This window comes from Syngnathus typhle, linkage group LG19, assembly GCF_033458585.1.
Source record: "Syngnathus typhle isolate RoL2023-S1 ecotype Sweden linkage group LG19, RoL_Styp_1.0, whole genome shotgun sequence".
Classification (NCBI taxonomy): Eukaryota; Metazoa; Chordata; class Actinopteri; order Syngnathiformes; family Syngnathidae; genus Syngnathus; species Syngnathus typhle.
Window position 1 is genome coordinate 8,967,256 of NC_083756.1, and position 13,048 is coordinate 8,980,303.

Below are 13,048 nucleotides of genomic sequence, written 5' to 3' on the forward strand. Positions count from 1 at the left end.
GGGGAGGGGGGAGAAATATGGAGGGACGGGGAATGGAATGAGAAACAAGTCAAAAGTGGAGCCGAGGGAGGGAGGGAGGGAGGGAGGGAGAGAGAGAGAGAACAAAAGATCAAGATGAAGGAGAAAGTGAGACAGAAAAAGGGCAAAGTGTAAGAAAATCCAGATTGGGGAAGGATCGGGCAGGAGGAGGGGGGAATAAAAAGCAGCCATATCACTTGCAGCTGTTGCACGCTTCCCACAATGCACTGCAACTTGGCACGCTGTACTTTTAATAAGACAGGGTGGTGTCATGGTTACGTTCGTGTCGAAGCATCCGCTAGGGCAGTGGCGAAGGGGAGGGGGGAAAAGCGATGACTGCGATGATAATGACAGATGGAGCCACGTCATCAGAAACATTCATTGCGAAATTATGACCCGACCAACTCGGGGTCGCGGCAAGAGACTCATTGCATCATACCCATAAAAAATATAATAAATAATAATTATGTAAAAAATGAAAAAAATATTGGAGAGCTGCACAACCCTACATTACGTTTAATCAGGTTGAAGTTTGAGAAAAAAAAAAGGAAAAAAAACTGAATGGAAAGTGTCTGCCATTGAGTCTCTCCCAGTGCCCCAATTTGCACAATTCATGTTGCAAAGCCAAAGAAAACAAACTCAAGAGAGAGCGGCAGGGCATGCTGAGTCTAATGTGGGGGGCTAGGGGCTTTTCGGGGCTGACTGATGTGCATCCCAAATTGATTTATGAAAACGGCCTTTAATCAATTAAGTGTGGGGAAAGAGGGAGAAAGAGCACATCTCAGTGGCAGGGGGGGAGGGGGAGGAGACCGTGTGTGAATGATGCTCTCTTTTTTTGAGAGGGGGCTGGGGATATGGGGTGCATGTGACGGATGCCAGAGCGGGCCACAGGTGTCCGACACGCTGGATGGCGTGTTTTGTCCCGTGGTAAAAACACTCCAAACATTCAATGGAGCTGATCCGAGCATCCATCATGGACTGCGAGTGTTGTGCATAAAGGGGGGGGGGGGGGGGGGGGACTTCTGAAACGGGACTTTCTGGGCTACCGTTTGAAAAAGTGACAATAAAACCCTCGGAAAGATTTCTCGCTGGACTCAAAAGGTTTGAGGATTGCCGATGTAAAAGGGCGTGGTGTTAGAGGGGCAACTTTTGTGCCGTCGTCATTTCCGATCGCCTTAAATGGTGATTGTGTAAAATTGGAGTTGAAGGTAATACAAGTTTTCATCCATGCATGGCGACAAGGGGAGTTGTTTAAAAAGCCCTTTCCTTGCTCGCCCCATTGTCTTTGAGACAGGCATGTGGATGTGTGTGTCAGGAAGAAGGGGGGCGGGGGGGGGGGGGGGGGGATCATGCTGAGAGATCGTTTCTCCTGGCTGTCAGAACTCTATCTGGGATCCAGCCGGAACTAATCAACTCCAAAAGGCCTCCCCCGTTACCCAGAGTGCAATGGGCCACGGGTCGGGGGCTGGCCGGTGGGAAACAGATACTACGCCCCTCCCTAACCCAAAAGGCCGGCCCTACACACACTAACACGCACACACACACAAGTAGAGTCCCCGCACATACAACACTCCCACTGTTTCACGCCAAAGTAATAATAAACATTTGCGATAATATTTTCACAGCAAGCAATGGGCCGCTTCAGATCAGAACATTGCGCAGCTGCAGGAGACACGCCTGCGCACACAGGCACACGCGTACAAATAGCAACCCAAACACGCGCGCTCGCGCACACTCTCCACAAAACATTCCATTCAGAGTCCAACTTTGAAATATTCCCAAACAGTCCCTTTAAGAATCCCGTTTTTAAGATTGCGTGCAGTAACTACAATATAAAAAAGTGATATTTCTACATCTTCTTTTGCGATTTAAATCTGATTTGCAAGTTCTAAAATTGCTCCAAGAGGCCTCAAAAGCCGTTTTATTGCAATAATGTCTCCCTCTAGCGGCCATTATCTTGTATTCAATTGAAATATTGGATAAGCAACTTTACTATTTGTACATTTTCAGACTATTTTGAAATGTTTACAATGCAAACAAATATTCCAGGAGCGTGTCACAGGATAGTGGCAAAAACATCCATAAACGGAACCTTTTGCCAATGAGACGACATGCGCAATGTGTGCTTTGAACCTCGGCAACGTACGAGTGTGTGTTTTGCTGAGTGACTTGCACCTCCTTCACGGGGTTGAAGTGGGGGCACGTGGAGATGAACAGACCAATGCTACCCCCCCCCCCATTCATATCATTGCAAGGATGAGCCCGATGGAGTCTTAAATCCATATTTAATCAATGTGAATGTTATTATCTTACTTCATCATGACGCATTGGTGTGTTTATCTGTCAACAAAATGTCAATGTAAAAATAACTTTGTTTTAAGGTCAATCACATGAGAAAAGTCTTGAGTCCCCACGGTGATTGTGTGTGTGTGTGGGGGGGGGGGGGGGGGGGGGGGTGTCATTGAGAAGCACTCTGGTGGGGTTAATCCCCATTCACCCTTAACCCTTCACTTTCCTGTCCGGTCACAATGATCTCCGACCTGCCATCCACCCCCCTTTTTTTTTTTTAACTCCTGATTAAGTTACATAGAGGCTTTGGGAGTGACTCCATGTTGCCACCGACTGGCTTTGCATTGCACTGCACCGGCTCGCCTCCCGTCCCGTCCCCCTGCACACACCGGAGACCTTTCTTCGGTACTATAGCTTGTCACGGTATCAGCGAGCTGCAAAAAGTGACCACGTTAAAATGAGACAACTCGTCAACTGAATTGAGTGCAAGAAAGACAATTTATTTATTTGCGATCAAAGCAAAACATTGAAATATGTGCTTTCCTTGTCATCATACGTGTGCTGACAGAGCAAAGCAGCTGTCCTGTACTTGCTGCTTTTGTGTTTGCTGCGGAGGGACAATGACACGTTTATATGCAGGAAATGAAATGCCTGACACACATCAACTGCGTTTGTGCGTGTTTACCGGCGTGCTTCCATCCCTCTGAGCCTCTTCATAATGCCGAGAAAAAGCTTGCGAACCGGCTGATCTATAGCACGAGGATCAAACAAGGTTTTATAAAATGCCTTCTCAAATGATGATAAGTATTTAAGCTCACCGTTTGTCATCTGCTGGTTTCAAGAGGGATCCGTCCATGCTTCCACTCCCACCTAGGTGACAAGACAGCCATCACTTACGATCGATGAGATTAGAATAAAAACACAAGGTAGCCGTGCCTAACGCTCTACCTGACGTTCTCGGGCTGAAGGCCGAGGGGGGCACGGGGGAGACGGACGGAGACACTCTGGCAGAAAGGGTTCGTTTCTGCTGCTCGATCAGATCCAGCAATCGGCCTCTGGCTGCTGCGCTTTTCCTGTTGACCTCCAGGAGGCGCTGTTGCACATCGCTCACGCTGTTATTATTCAGAGTCCCCTACAAGAAAGGCAAAGAGATTTGGGCCAGTTTATGAAGTCCTTGATGAAGTTTTTGTAGTTCACCTGATGGGTCACTTGTCTGACGTGTTGACCGAGCCCTGCAGAGCTCTCAGGCCCCGGCGAAGTCCTGTCAGGAGTCACTGTGCCTGTGCCGACGGAAGCCGAGCGCTTCTGCTTCGCCGTGCCGCCGTTGCCGGGCGACCCGCCAACGCTACTCTGGGCATCGGCGATCACGTCCCTGAGGTGGCAGAGCTTGGCGATCTTGGCCTCCAAGGCGTCGGGAGAGAGTCGCAACGTCAGGGGGAGGCTGGCGAGAGGCAGGCTGACGAGACTGGACGCCGAGCTGGGGGATCGGAGTTCCTTGTAGGCAACCTGATCTGTCTCTGTGAGAAGATGATTTTTTTTTGTTAATGAACTAAGTGTCTGACTAGTGGTGGTACACAAATTGAGGTTACCAGGAACTGGCTGCAAGGCATCTCCCTGTCCAGGTGAGGAGAGTCGGATGGCGGGAGATACGGAAACTGGCGGTCGCTCGGCAACGGGCTGTGGAACTGGACAACACAAGGCCACTAAAGAGCAAAATTCCTGACTCTTGTGATTCTTCAAAAGTTCTCCAAAGGCCATTAGTGGTACGTTGGCGTCCTCTAGTGGTATGCAAATGAATCACAGTCCAGACAAAGTTAATATGTATGAACCTGGAGCGATGACATCCGAGCCTCGTGGTTGGTTGATGTGCGTCGCCATTGCCGACACCACAGAGTCCAGCTTCCTCTCCAGGTCGGCTGTCCGCTGCTGCAACTCTGCCTATAGACAAAAGAATTCTCCAACAAACAGCTCGTGCAAGACAGGAAATGGAAAGTCTACAAACAGCGGTGTGTGTGGGGGGGGGGGGGGGGGGGGAGTCCAGCCCACCACATCTCACCTTCAGTGAGAATGTCTCCTCTCTCAAAATCATGGTCTCTGCAGTGAGAGCGTCAATCAAGCTTCGTTGCTCTTTCAGCTTCTCCTCGAGCTTTTGTTTCTCCTCAATGGCAGTCTGTGCGTCATTTTCTCGCTGAGGAACACAATTTCATCTCTGAGAAATGCTCAGCATGTTATCCGTGAGGCCTTTTCAGACATTACGTTTTTGAGCAGCTGAACCAGGCGTGCGAGATTGGAGACCAAAGCTACGGAAAAGCCAGTGAAGCCTTGTGCTGAGCGTTGGCGACTCTGTGTCGATGTTTGCGGGCTCAAGGAATCCAAGTCGAGCTCCACTTGGGCCAGCATGGTCTGCAGCAGACCCAAGCCGGACGGTTCCGTGCCGAGAGAGGCCTCGGAGGACCCGTTCGGCTCTGGCGTCTTGCAGGCGCGCTTCCTGGTCCTGGCTGAGCGACAGCTGCCTACGGGATAATAACACTTTTTATATAACAAGTTTTAATAACAAGTTTTACCAAAGTCAAATTCCTTGTTTGGCACGCTCAAAGAAGGGGAATAAAAAACTCTTGAATCTTGAATAACAACATTTACGTGCCAGTGTGTTGAATATCATGATTCAAGAGGGTGTGGTAGTCTTTTGCTACCTGGGAGCCTGGGAGAAAGATCAGGGTTGAGGACTTGCGAGACCAGGAAGGAAGGATCCTCCACGGCTTCCTCCGAATGGTTGCGTCTGGACCGTAAACGCTGGACTGCTGCCGTGGCATTTAGCGCTGAAACCAAAACCAAGATAAACGTCACATGTGGATATTTTAAATCCAACATAAACACAACAAAACAATTACCAGTTTGGGCTGGTGCGCAGGGAGTTTGAGGACTTGCAAATCTGCGCTCAGAAACACCGGGACGAATTCTTTGACGCTGGGGCCCTCCCATCTTATTCTTCACCTGAATTTTACTTTTAAAAAAAAGCTACGTGAATGTGTTTGACTTGAATTGTCGGTTTAGATTCAAGTGTTTACCTCTGGAGTAGTCGTCTAGTTTCACTGTAGTAATAGTTGTCGTCGTCGTCTGGTTCAAGAACAGCCTGAAAAGTTAGGTTTTAATTTTAACACAAGAGTACGTGGTACAAGTGCAAAAACAACAGCCAAGACATTGTAGAAACAATTGCGCTACAGTCAAACACCTGTTGATCCACCATGGAGTCATTGAGAGGTGAAAGGCCGGTGGAGCTCTGGAAAAATGGAGAGTCCAAGTTTGGGGCCACCGTCACACTGGGATGTCCTTTGAAATGACACAAACATTGTGTGCATTTACATGAGAAACAAAATGTGGCCAGGACGTTAGTTATTCTACCAGTCTGCCTGCGCGGTGAGTCTCCAAACAGGTCGTTGACTACAGCCAAGGCTCTGTCGGAGCGGGCCAGCACATCCTGCAGCAGCAGCTTGTCAGAAAACACCTGCATGCAAATCCAATGCAAGTTCTTTCAAGTAGGAAAAGAACATTTGAAGAAACAAACCTTTTTGAAAATAATGCCACACCTCTCTGATGATTGTTTGACTGGCTTTATCCAGAGGACTACATCCAGCCTGCCTGAGGCGAGCTTTCAGAGCTTTCTCCCGCACCTCCCACTGAGCGGCAGCCTTGTTGTGCGACTTGCGGATCTCACGCCGATGGTCCTGAGGACACACCAGGAATCAAAGTCAGTTTTGCTTGGAGACATTTTAGAACTAAATCATTCAACGTTCGTTACCAGCTCTGCGGGGGTCAGCTTGTGCACGGACAGGTCACTGATGGTGCTCTGAAAGCAAAATATTGCTTATAAAGGTGTCAAATAAGCAAGAAATCTTTTCATGCATTATTTGAAAGTCTGCTTACTGTATGTTAGTGGCAGTTAGGCAGCGTTCCTACTTACGTACACGTTCATTTGACGTCAATAGCGTCGTAATCCGAGGACTCACTTGTTTTTTTTTTGCTTAATAAATTAGGTTCATAAACGAGCATGTACTCACCACCCACTCTCTTTTGGGAGGAGGTGCTGTCTTCTTGGGGCGAAGGGCCTTTTTCAGGCCCTTGCCATGTTGGGTCCGACATCCGCCTCGAGCAAATGACATGATGTAAAGAACAGCTATTTGACACGTTAGCGGTGTTAGCAGAAACGAAAGTTTGTGTTAGCATTAGCCACCACCCAATTTCACGTCGAGCGAGCGAACAATTGCATTTAGCGCTTACTTGGAAAAGTAAACGTAAAACTCCCCGTCGTTGGTTTAACAGCTGACGGGTTATTCTAAAAGTTCTATATGCCCCAAAATGTCAGTCGAATTGTAACATTCAAACGTGTCTTTCGTAGTTAGCTGAGAGTTTTTCAACCGTCCCGCGCCACTTGCCCGTACTTGACGTCACCTACGCGAAGAGCATGATGGGAAGTGAAGTGCTGTCGACCAGGGGTGTGCTAATTATTTTTATTTTTTTAATTGCCATGAACGGAATAATTCAGAATCTAAATATTGTTTAAGTAAACAAGTACACTGACGTGCAAAGCTATTTTTCTTTTTTGCATCTTTGCTCCGAGGGCATGATGGGAAATGTAGTACTTGGCGACAGGAAAGTATAACGTACAACCTTTTACCGTTTTACTTGAAAAACATCTGGCTTGGGCTTGAGAAAATATTGGTACACTGTCCGGTATAAAATTGGTCGTGTAAATATCCTGCCTTTTTAAAAATAATAATAATAATAATAACACGATTTCGATTCGAAGTGAAATGATTACTAATGTCCGCTAGATGGCGGTGTTACAATGCAATTGATACTGTACCTCCCTTAGCCACCACATCTAAAAAAAAAGTTACACGAGTAGCGAATGCAGACAGTGTCATTATATTTATATTCCATCTACCCATTGCCTGAATTTAATTGACAATATAACAACGAGTCACTTTGATTGTCTTTCATTGGGTAAAACCGTTTATACAGTATCATTCGCTTGCTGCTATTTTACCTGGCCAGCTGTCATTCCAGACTCTCCCCACGCCCCATTTGTGACGCAAAGTAGGATGTCTCGGGCGTACAAGCTTGGCCTGACCCAGCAGGACCTGGACTTCACTTGTGCTCTGTTCTCGTCGGTACGCCCCTGTTGCAAAATGCGAGACGCGCCACTCACGTTTGCAAGAGCCGCTCACGGGACCACACGGACACTCGCAGAATACATTGGAGAGCACTCCTCCGCCGACCGGATTTAATGCAGAAAAGTCGCATCTGGAGACTCAAGTTGAACGTCGGGAGATACTCGCGTGGGGTCCTTTTCGGAAAGGCAAATCCGCACGGGAATTGTCCAACCAACGCCAGCGCATGAGTTGTGCATGCATGACTTTTCTTAATTGCCAAGGCTGCCCTCATAGTTGCGGTGAATCCTAGCGGCGGGCCTCTCTTTCGATCGCCCCCTCGATGTGGGCCGGAGGACTCCCGGCCGCCGTGGCCGTGACCCTTCTGCTGGTCACCATCGACGTGCAGGCCAGCGGTGAGTACTGCCACGGTTGGCACGACGCCCAGGCAGGGTGGAAGGAAGGCTTCCAGTGCCCAGAGAAGATAGATGGCGTGGACGCCATTATCTGCTGCGGAAAGTGCGAGCTGCGTTACTGCTGCTCCAGCACGGACGCGCGGCTGGACCAGGGCAGTTGCGACAACGACAGGCGGGCCCTGGAACCCGGGGCCGAGGGTAGAGAGACCAAGGACTCCGATGCAGGTACGAGCAATGGGTGGAGTGTTCCGATGAAAATGTTGCTGAAATACATTTCCTAATGCAATCATGCATTGTTGTCTTGAAATCACTCTCGAACTGAGATTATTCCCACGAGGTTTTAAGATTGGATTTGGAACGGTCCCATGAAGCAATTGCGCCCCGTGGTGCCGGTGCGTACACAAAGTCATCAGGTTGGCAGCAACAGCTGCACAACAGACACCATTTGGTTGCTACGTGGGGCTCCCAAATGGTCCTAAAGTGCACTTTTAAAAATAGACTAGTGTGCGTCGGGCGCTGGTGGAATCAAGTCAGGACTCAAAGTGGATGGATCGTGGACAGTCGGCTCAGGCGCTGAAAGCTCTGGCCCGTTAAAACATACGCACCTTCTCAAATCACCTTTGATTTTGGTATCCTCCCAACTTTTAAGACCGTCATCTGCTGTCCAGGGATTCCCTCTCTGCTCAGCCACTATGACCTTCAGCATTATGGAAGTTTTAGAAATAGATTAGAACTACAGCTTGAATAACACAATATCGAGATTGAAATTTGTGCATGGGTAACATTCATGTCCAGTTTTTTATCACTGCAGGAACCGCTGTATACATTTCATCCGCTGGCTCCAGGCCAACCTTACATTTTTGACCCCCCCCCGCCCCCCAAAGGCTCAGTTGCATTTGATCCATTTTCCTACGCTTTACAGGCTATTAATCACTCAAGGCAAGGAATACACACAGCGGCTTTGATGACTAACAGGCAGGACGTTATTAATGTGCTCCGTCATGAGGAAACATGTGGCGTTCAGGTAACGGGAGAATATCCGAGCGGCCCGTGTTCCTAAAAGTGGAGCTGCGACAGGTGTGAGAAAAGAAAGGAAGCCATTCGCAAAGCCATTTGTATGTACGCCTTTTATCCCACGACGTTTATCAGCTGTGACGTGAATTTTAACCTTAGAAAGTGCTGGAAAATCTCCCTCACGGTCCAGGCATCTGTAGGTGGTTAGTCGAGCCCTGAACCGTTCCGATTTCCGGATTAGCGGGGCTACCTTGATGTGCGCAGCAGATGCATAGGGCATCAGGCCAGGCCAGGCCAGGCCAGGCCGTGCTGGCGTGCTAATGCGTCTTTTGGAATAGAAGCGCTTTGGATTGAGGATGAACACAGAGAAGATCATAGAAATCGTCGGTTTATTTTCACGAAACAAATCACAAAGAATTGCTGTTGAGAGGCCGAAAATGGCTCCAAACAACCTCAAGTACCTGAAGGCATTTTCAGGACACGCCGACGTGAAACCGTCAAAACATAAATACGACAAAACCCTGATGAAGACTACAATTGAGAGTGGGAGACAGCAGGATACTTGATGCCCATATAAGTAAGTACAAGGAAAGAGCCCAGTGACCCTTCCCTCCGAATGTGCTCCCGGCCGGGCCCGGCCGGGCCCGAGGGACATTACCCCTATATGTGTAGCCATAACAGACTTATAGAAAGAGTTCCTGTGAGAAGCTGTTTATTAGGAGCGAGGTGTCGGGTGAAATATGTTAGAAGTTGACACCTCACTTCTGCCTTTGGTGTCACCTGCCCTCCTTTTCCTCCTCCCCCTCTTCTCCATCACGCATGCCCTCCTACTTTTTAAGTCGGAAGGCTCACATGCTGTAATCTGCACTAAGACCTCTCTGCTTTTGATGGGCATGGAGGGGGGGCGGGGGGGGTGCAGACAAAGGGAAATTGGAGCTAGTCGCCCGGTTCTCCACGTTACGCCCCGTGACACTCCTTCAGAATGGAAAAGAACTGCCGAGCCGAGGGGGGCAATCAAATGGCTTGTGATGTAACCTGTTTTAGTTGCCATTGGGAGTCCACACTAGAAATGATACGGCATGGAAATGTTTCTCCTACAATTGTGATCCATTTTCACACACTGATCCCAAATTGAAGGGTGGGGCCGCCCCGCCCCGCTGCTCCGCCCCCTCTGCACGGCCCTGCTTTCATTGTACACGTCCTATTGTTCTTTTTCTGTGGATTGCTGTTAGATAAACCGAAGGACAACTACTACTCTCGCTACGAACGTTAACCATGATAATTCAATCTTGAAAGCAAACTAATGGACACTGGGCTTATTTACAAAGCTGGCCGAGGTCACTGGCTCGCTCGCTCGCTCGCTCGCTCTCCAGTTGGGATCTAAAAGTCGGCCAGACGAGACGGGCTCGCTTCTTTGATTTTCATTAAATCATTGGACGCCGAATGCCTTCTTTTCTTGAAGCGCAAGCCAAGCGCTGCAAAGTCCGGCCAGGAATAACTGGCTCAAGAATGTCCCCCTCCACTCCTAACACACATAAATACCTTGCTTACACTCGCTGGCCGCTTTATTAGGTACAAACGCATTGCAGTCTCTTTTTTTTATTTTTATATATATATATTATTTTTTTGTTCTAGCAACTGCTTTGAAAGTACACAGACCACTTTGGTATTTTTATTACGTTTGTGTTCCGGGGAGAGGGCGCTGGGCGCTGCACCAACTAACTGTCAGGATGTTGAACTGGGTGCGTAGCTTCAAAAGTTTGGGAAAGGCTGCTAGAAAACACTTTTAGGTTGGTTTTTCTTCAGGGTGTTTACGGCCCATAGGGTGTGTCCCGGTCGAAAGGGACAGCCAAAAGAATTTGGGAAAGACCCCTTTAAAGGAACCGAAAAGGTTTGTGCTGGATTTTTTTGGGGCCTGGTAGCACCAAATTTTCTTGCTTAAAACGTCTGGGACAGGCTGCAGCGTTGTGGGAGTGGTCACAGCTGAAGTGTGAAAGCTTTTGACTTTTGACTCATTCTAATACATTTGGAATCATATCAACTGTCAAGAATTCAAATACTCAGACGAGTTGTCAAAGGAAATTCGTTATTGACCAAATGACGCCAAAGTGATCCATGTCTACTTGCACACCGTGACGAGCGACACACAGTGAAGTTAGAGGGGACGCAGCAGCAGGGGGGGGGGGGGGGGGGGGCTGCGGATTAGACCAGATCAAAACAAAGTAGACAAGTGCTAATGAGAGTCTCGGGCTCCCTGCGAAGCAAATCCCGCCGCACCTTTCGCTCCGAAGGGGGCAAGCTTTTTGCGTCCTTGTCTCGGCCAATCGGCACTCAGTTGTCAAGACGGGCAGGAAGTAGCCAAGTCAAGTTGATTTGTAAAGCCCTAAATCACAAGCAGTCAGTCTCAAAGGGCTTCACATCGACAAACATTGACAATTATTCTCAAATCTAGCGTTGGTTCGGGGTTCTTACTTGACATTGTGGTGTCTCTCCGCAGTTCCCATCTACGTCCCGTTCCTCATCGTGGGTTCGGTGTTCGTGGCCTTCGTCCTGGTGGGCTCGGTGGTGGCCATGTGCTGCTGCCGCTGCCTGCGCCCCAAGCAGGAGCTGGCGTCGGCAGCGGGCGGCGGCACCGCTGCCGCCGGTGGCCGTCTCCTGGAGACCATCCCCATGATGTCCAGCTCCGGCACCTCCAGGGGCTCGTCGTCGCGCCAGTCCAGCACCGCCACGTCGTCCAGTTCCTCCGCCGCCGCCGCCAACGCCCGTCCGGGGGCCCTGGCGGTCCGAGCGCAGGCCTCCTGCTGCCTGCCGCCCGACGCCAGCGTCTTTGTCAACATGCCCACCAACTTCTCGGTTCTCAACTGCCAGCAGGCCACGCAGATCATGCCCCACCAGGGACAGTTCCTGCATCCGCAGTACATTGGCTACGCCCATCCGGTGTCCCCCGCTTTTATGGACCCCAACCAAGGCGGCTACAGACCCCTCCAGTCCCCTTGCCCTCCCCCTCAAGCCGGAGTGTCCTGTGAGCAGAAATACCCCCCTGTGACGGTGTGAGCACCCGTCAAGCTCCACCTGAGCGGCTTCCGTCCGGTGCGTTCAGAGGACTCCCGGTGTTCGGTGTGGCCAGTGAGCCGAGCTCAGCTTTCAAATGCGGGCTCCGGAATACTTGCAAGTATGAAAGATTTGTGTGTTTGTAGCAGCGATGACTGGGGTGATTTATGCCGGCGCCGCCGCCGCGCGTTAGAAAGGTGCGTGCGTGATGACAAGCGCAGACTCTCTCCCCGCGGACTATTTAAAAGCTAATGAAGTGAGCTAGGCGCACGGACCGTGACGCTCCAGAATGTTTTTCCCGACGCCGCCCCGGCGTGAGAAATCGTCTTTGGGTGACGTCGGCGCTTTGAAGACGATACCCCCCGCACGCAACCCCCCCCCCCCCTCCTCGAGGTGTGTTACTGGATTTAACACTAGCACAGTTGAGTGCGTGTGGCGAGAAAGCAAGCAGTCGCCCGTTGCCTTGGAATGTGCACTCAGCTTGTGCTGTTGGTGCCAATTTTCATATCAACATGGAACGAAATAAAAAGAAAAAGTGTCATTTTCAAGGAAGCTTGTGCATCTTACTTGCTCACTTTCACAATGAAAATAGACCAACAAATCACAGAGTTGGCGCACCCAAGCCCTGGTTCAGATGGAGCGCTAATAGCTTGTTCATCTTTTTTTTTTTTCGATCGTATTCTTAAAGCCCTTGCAAGACACTCATGACACATTGGCAGGCGGCTCCACCACCCACAGCGGATGCCGGAACAAATTGCCGTCACATCATCAGATGCTCTCGGCGGGACGGAGAAGAACGGGGGGGGGGGGGGGTGTTTGGCAAGGCGCGTACTTACAGTTAAGTAGCTCCAGGAGTGGATGGATTCTCCATACTGCGGCAGCTGCAAGTCCAGGAAGGTGGGCGGGAAAGTCATCTCCACTTGGACACCAGAGATTCGGGTGCGTTCATTCTTAAAAGGTCTTTGTAAATTGGATGCTGTAAAGCTCGGTCGGGAAAAGGAACGGATGACAACCGTACAGGAAATCAATTGTGGGGTGGAAAAAAACAACAGCTGTAAACATAAAAAAATAAGTGCAACAGCCAATGGTTCAAAATAATTTACTATACAT

The 13,048-nt window shown here is 49.6% G+C and overlaps 2 protein-coding genes across 4 annotated transcripts; one reads left to right on the forward strand and one right to left on the reverse strand.

Moving 5' to 3' along the window:
• Positions 1-2,786: 2,786 nt before the first annotated feature.
• spice1 (spindle and centriole associated protein 1) lies at positions 2,787-7,339 on the reverse strand. Of its 3 annotated transcripts, XM_061266086.1 has the most exons (18): positions 6,586-7,339; positions 6,366-6,481; positions 6,107-6,154; positions 5,895-6,032; positions 5,710-5,812; positions 5,540-5,637; positions 5,376-5,440; positions 5,199-5,311; positions 5,001-5,126; positions 4,564-4,820; positions 4,364-4,495; positions 4,137-4,245; positions 3,897-3,992; positions 3,505-3,824; positions 3,256-3,439; positions 3,126-3,177; positions 2,993-3,056; positions 2,787-2,914 (listed from the first exon to the last, which is right to left on the reverse strand). In XM_061266086.1, the coding sequence occupies exons 2-18, from the start codon at positions 6,465-6,467 to the stop codon at positions 2,858-2,860; spliced, it is 2,064 nt and encodes a 687-aa protein (XP_061122070.1). In that variant the 5' UTR covers positions 6,468-6,481; positions 6,586-7,339; the 3' UTR covers positions 2,787-2,857. The 3 variants fall into 3 exon arrangements, with proteins under 3 accessions (XP_061122070.1, XP_061122071.1, XP_061122069.1); XM_061266087.1 differs by having other exon boundaries at positions 2,787-2,911; positions 6,366-7,339; XM_061266085.1 differs by having other exon boundaries at positions 6,366-7,339.
• Positions 7,340-7,412: 73 nt separating this feature from the next.
• On the forward strand, positions 7,413-12,486 carry LOC133143865 (protein shisa-2). Its single transcript, XM_061266088.1, has 2 exons — positions 7,413-8,098; positions 11,385-12,486. The coding sequence occupies exons 1-2, from the start codon at positions 7,801-7,803 to the stop codon at positions 11,939-11,941; spliced, it is 855 nt and encodes a 284-aa protein (XP_061122072.1). The 5' UTR covers positions 7,413-7,800; the 3' UTR covers positions 11,942-12,486.
• The last annotated feature ends 562 nt before the right edge of the window (positions 12,487-13,048 follow it).

Coding starts and splice junctions, on each gene's coding strand:
- spice1 (XM_061266086.1), bottom strand. CDS start 6,467: ATGTCATTTGCTCGAGGCGGATGTCGGACCCAACATGGCAAGGGCCTG. Junction 5,127..5,198: donor CTGCGCACCAGCCCAAACTG/GTAATTGTTTTG, acceptor TTTTGGTTTCAG/CGCTAAATGCCACGGCAGCA. Junction 3,993..4,136: donor CTCGGATGTCATCGCTCCAG/GTTCATACATAT, acceptor TGTGTTGTCCAG/TTCCACAGCCCGTTGCCGAG.
- LOC133143865 (XM_061266088.1), top strand. CDS start 7,801: ATGTGGGCCGGAGGACTCCCGGCCGCCGTGGCCGTGACCCTTCTGCTG. Junction 8,099..11,384: donor GACCAAGGACTCCGATGCAG/GTACGAGCAATG, acceptor GTCTCTCCGCAG/TTCCCATCTACGTCCCGTTC.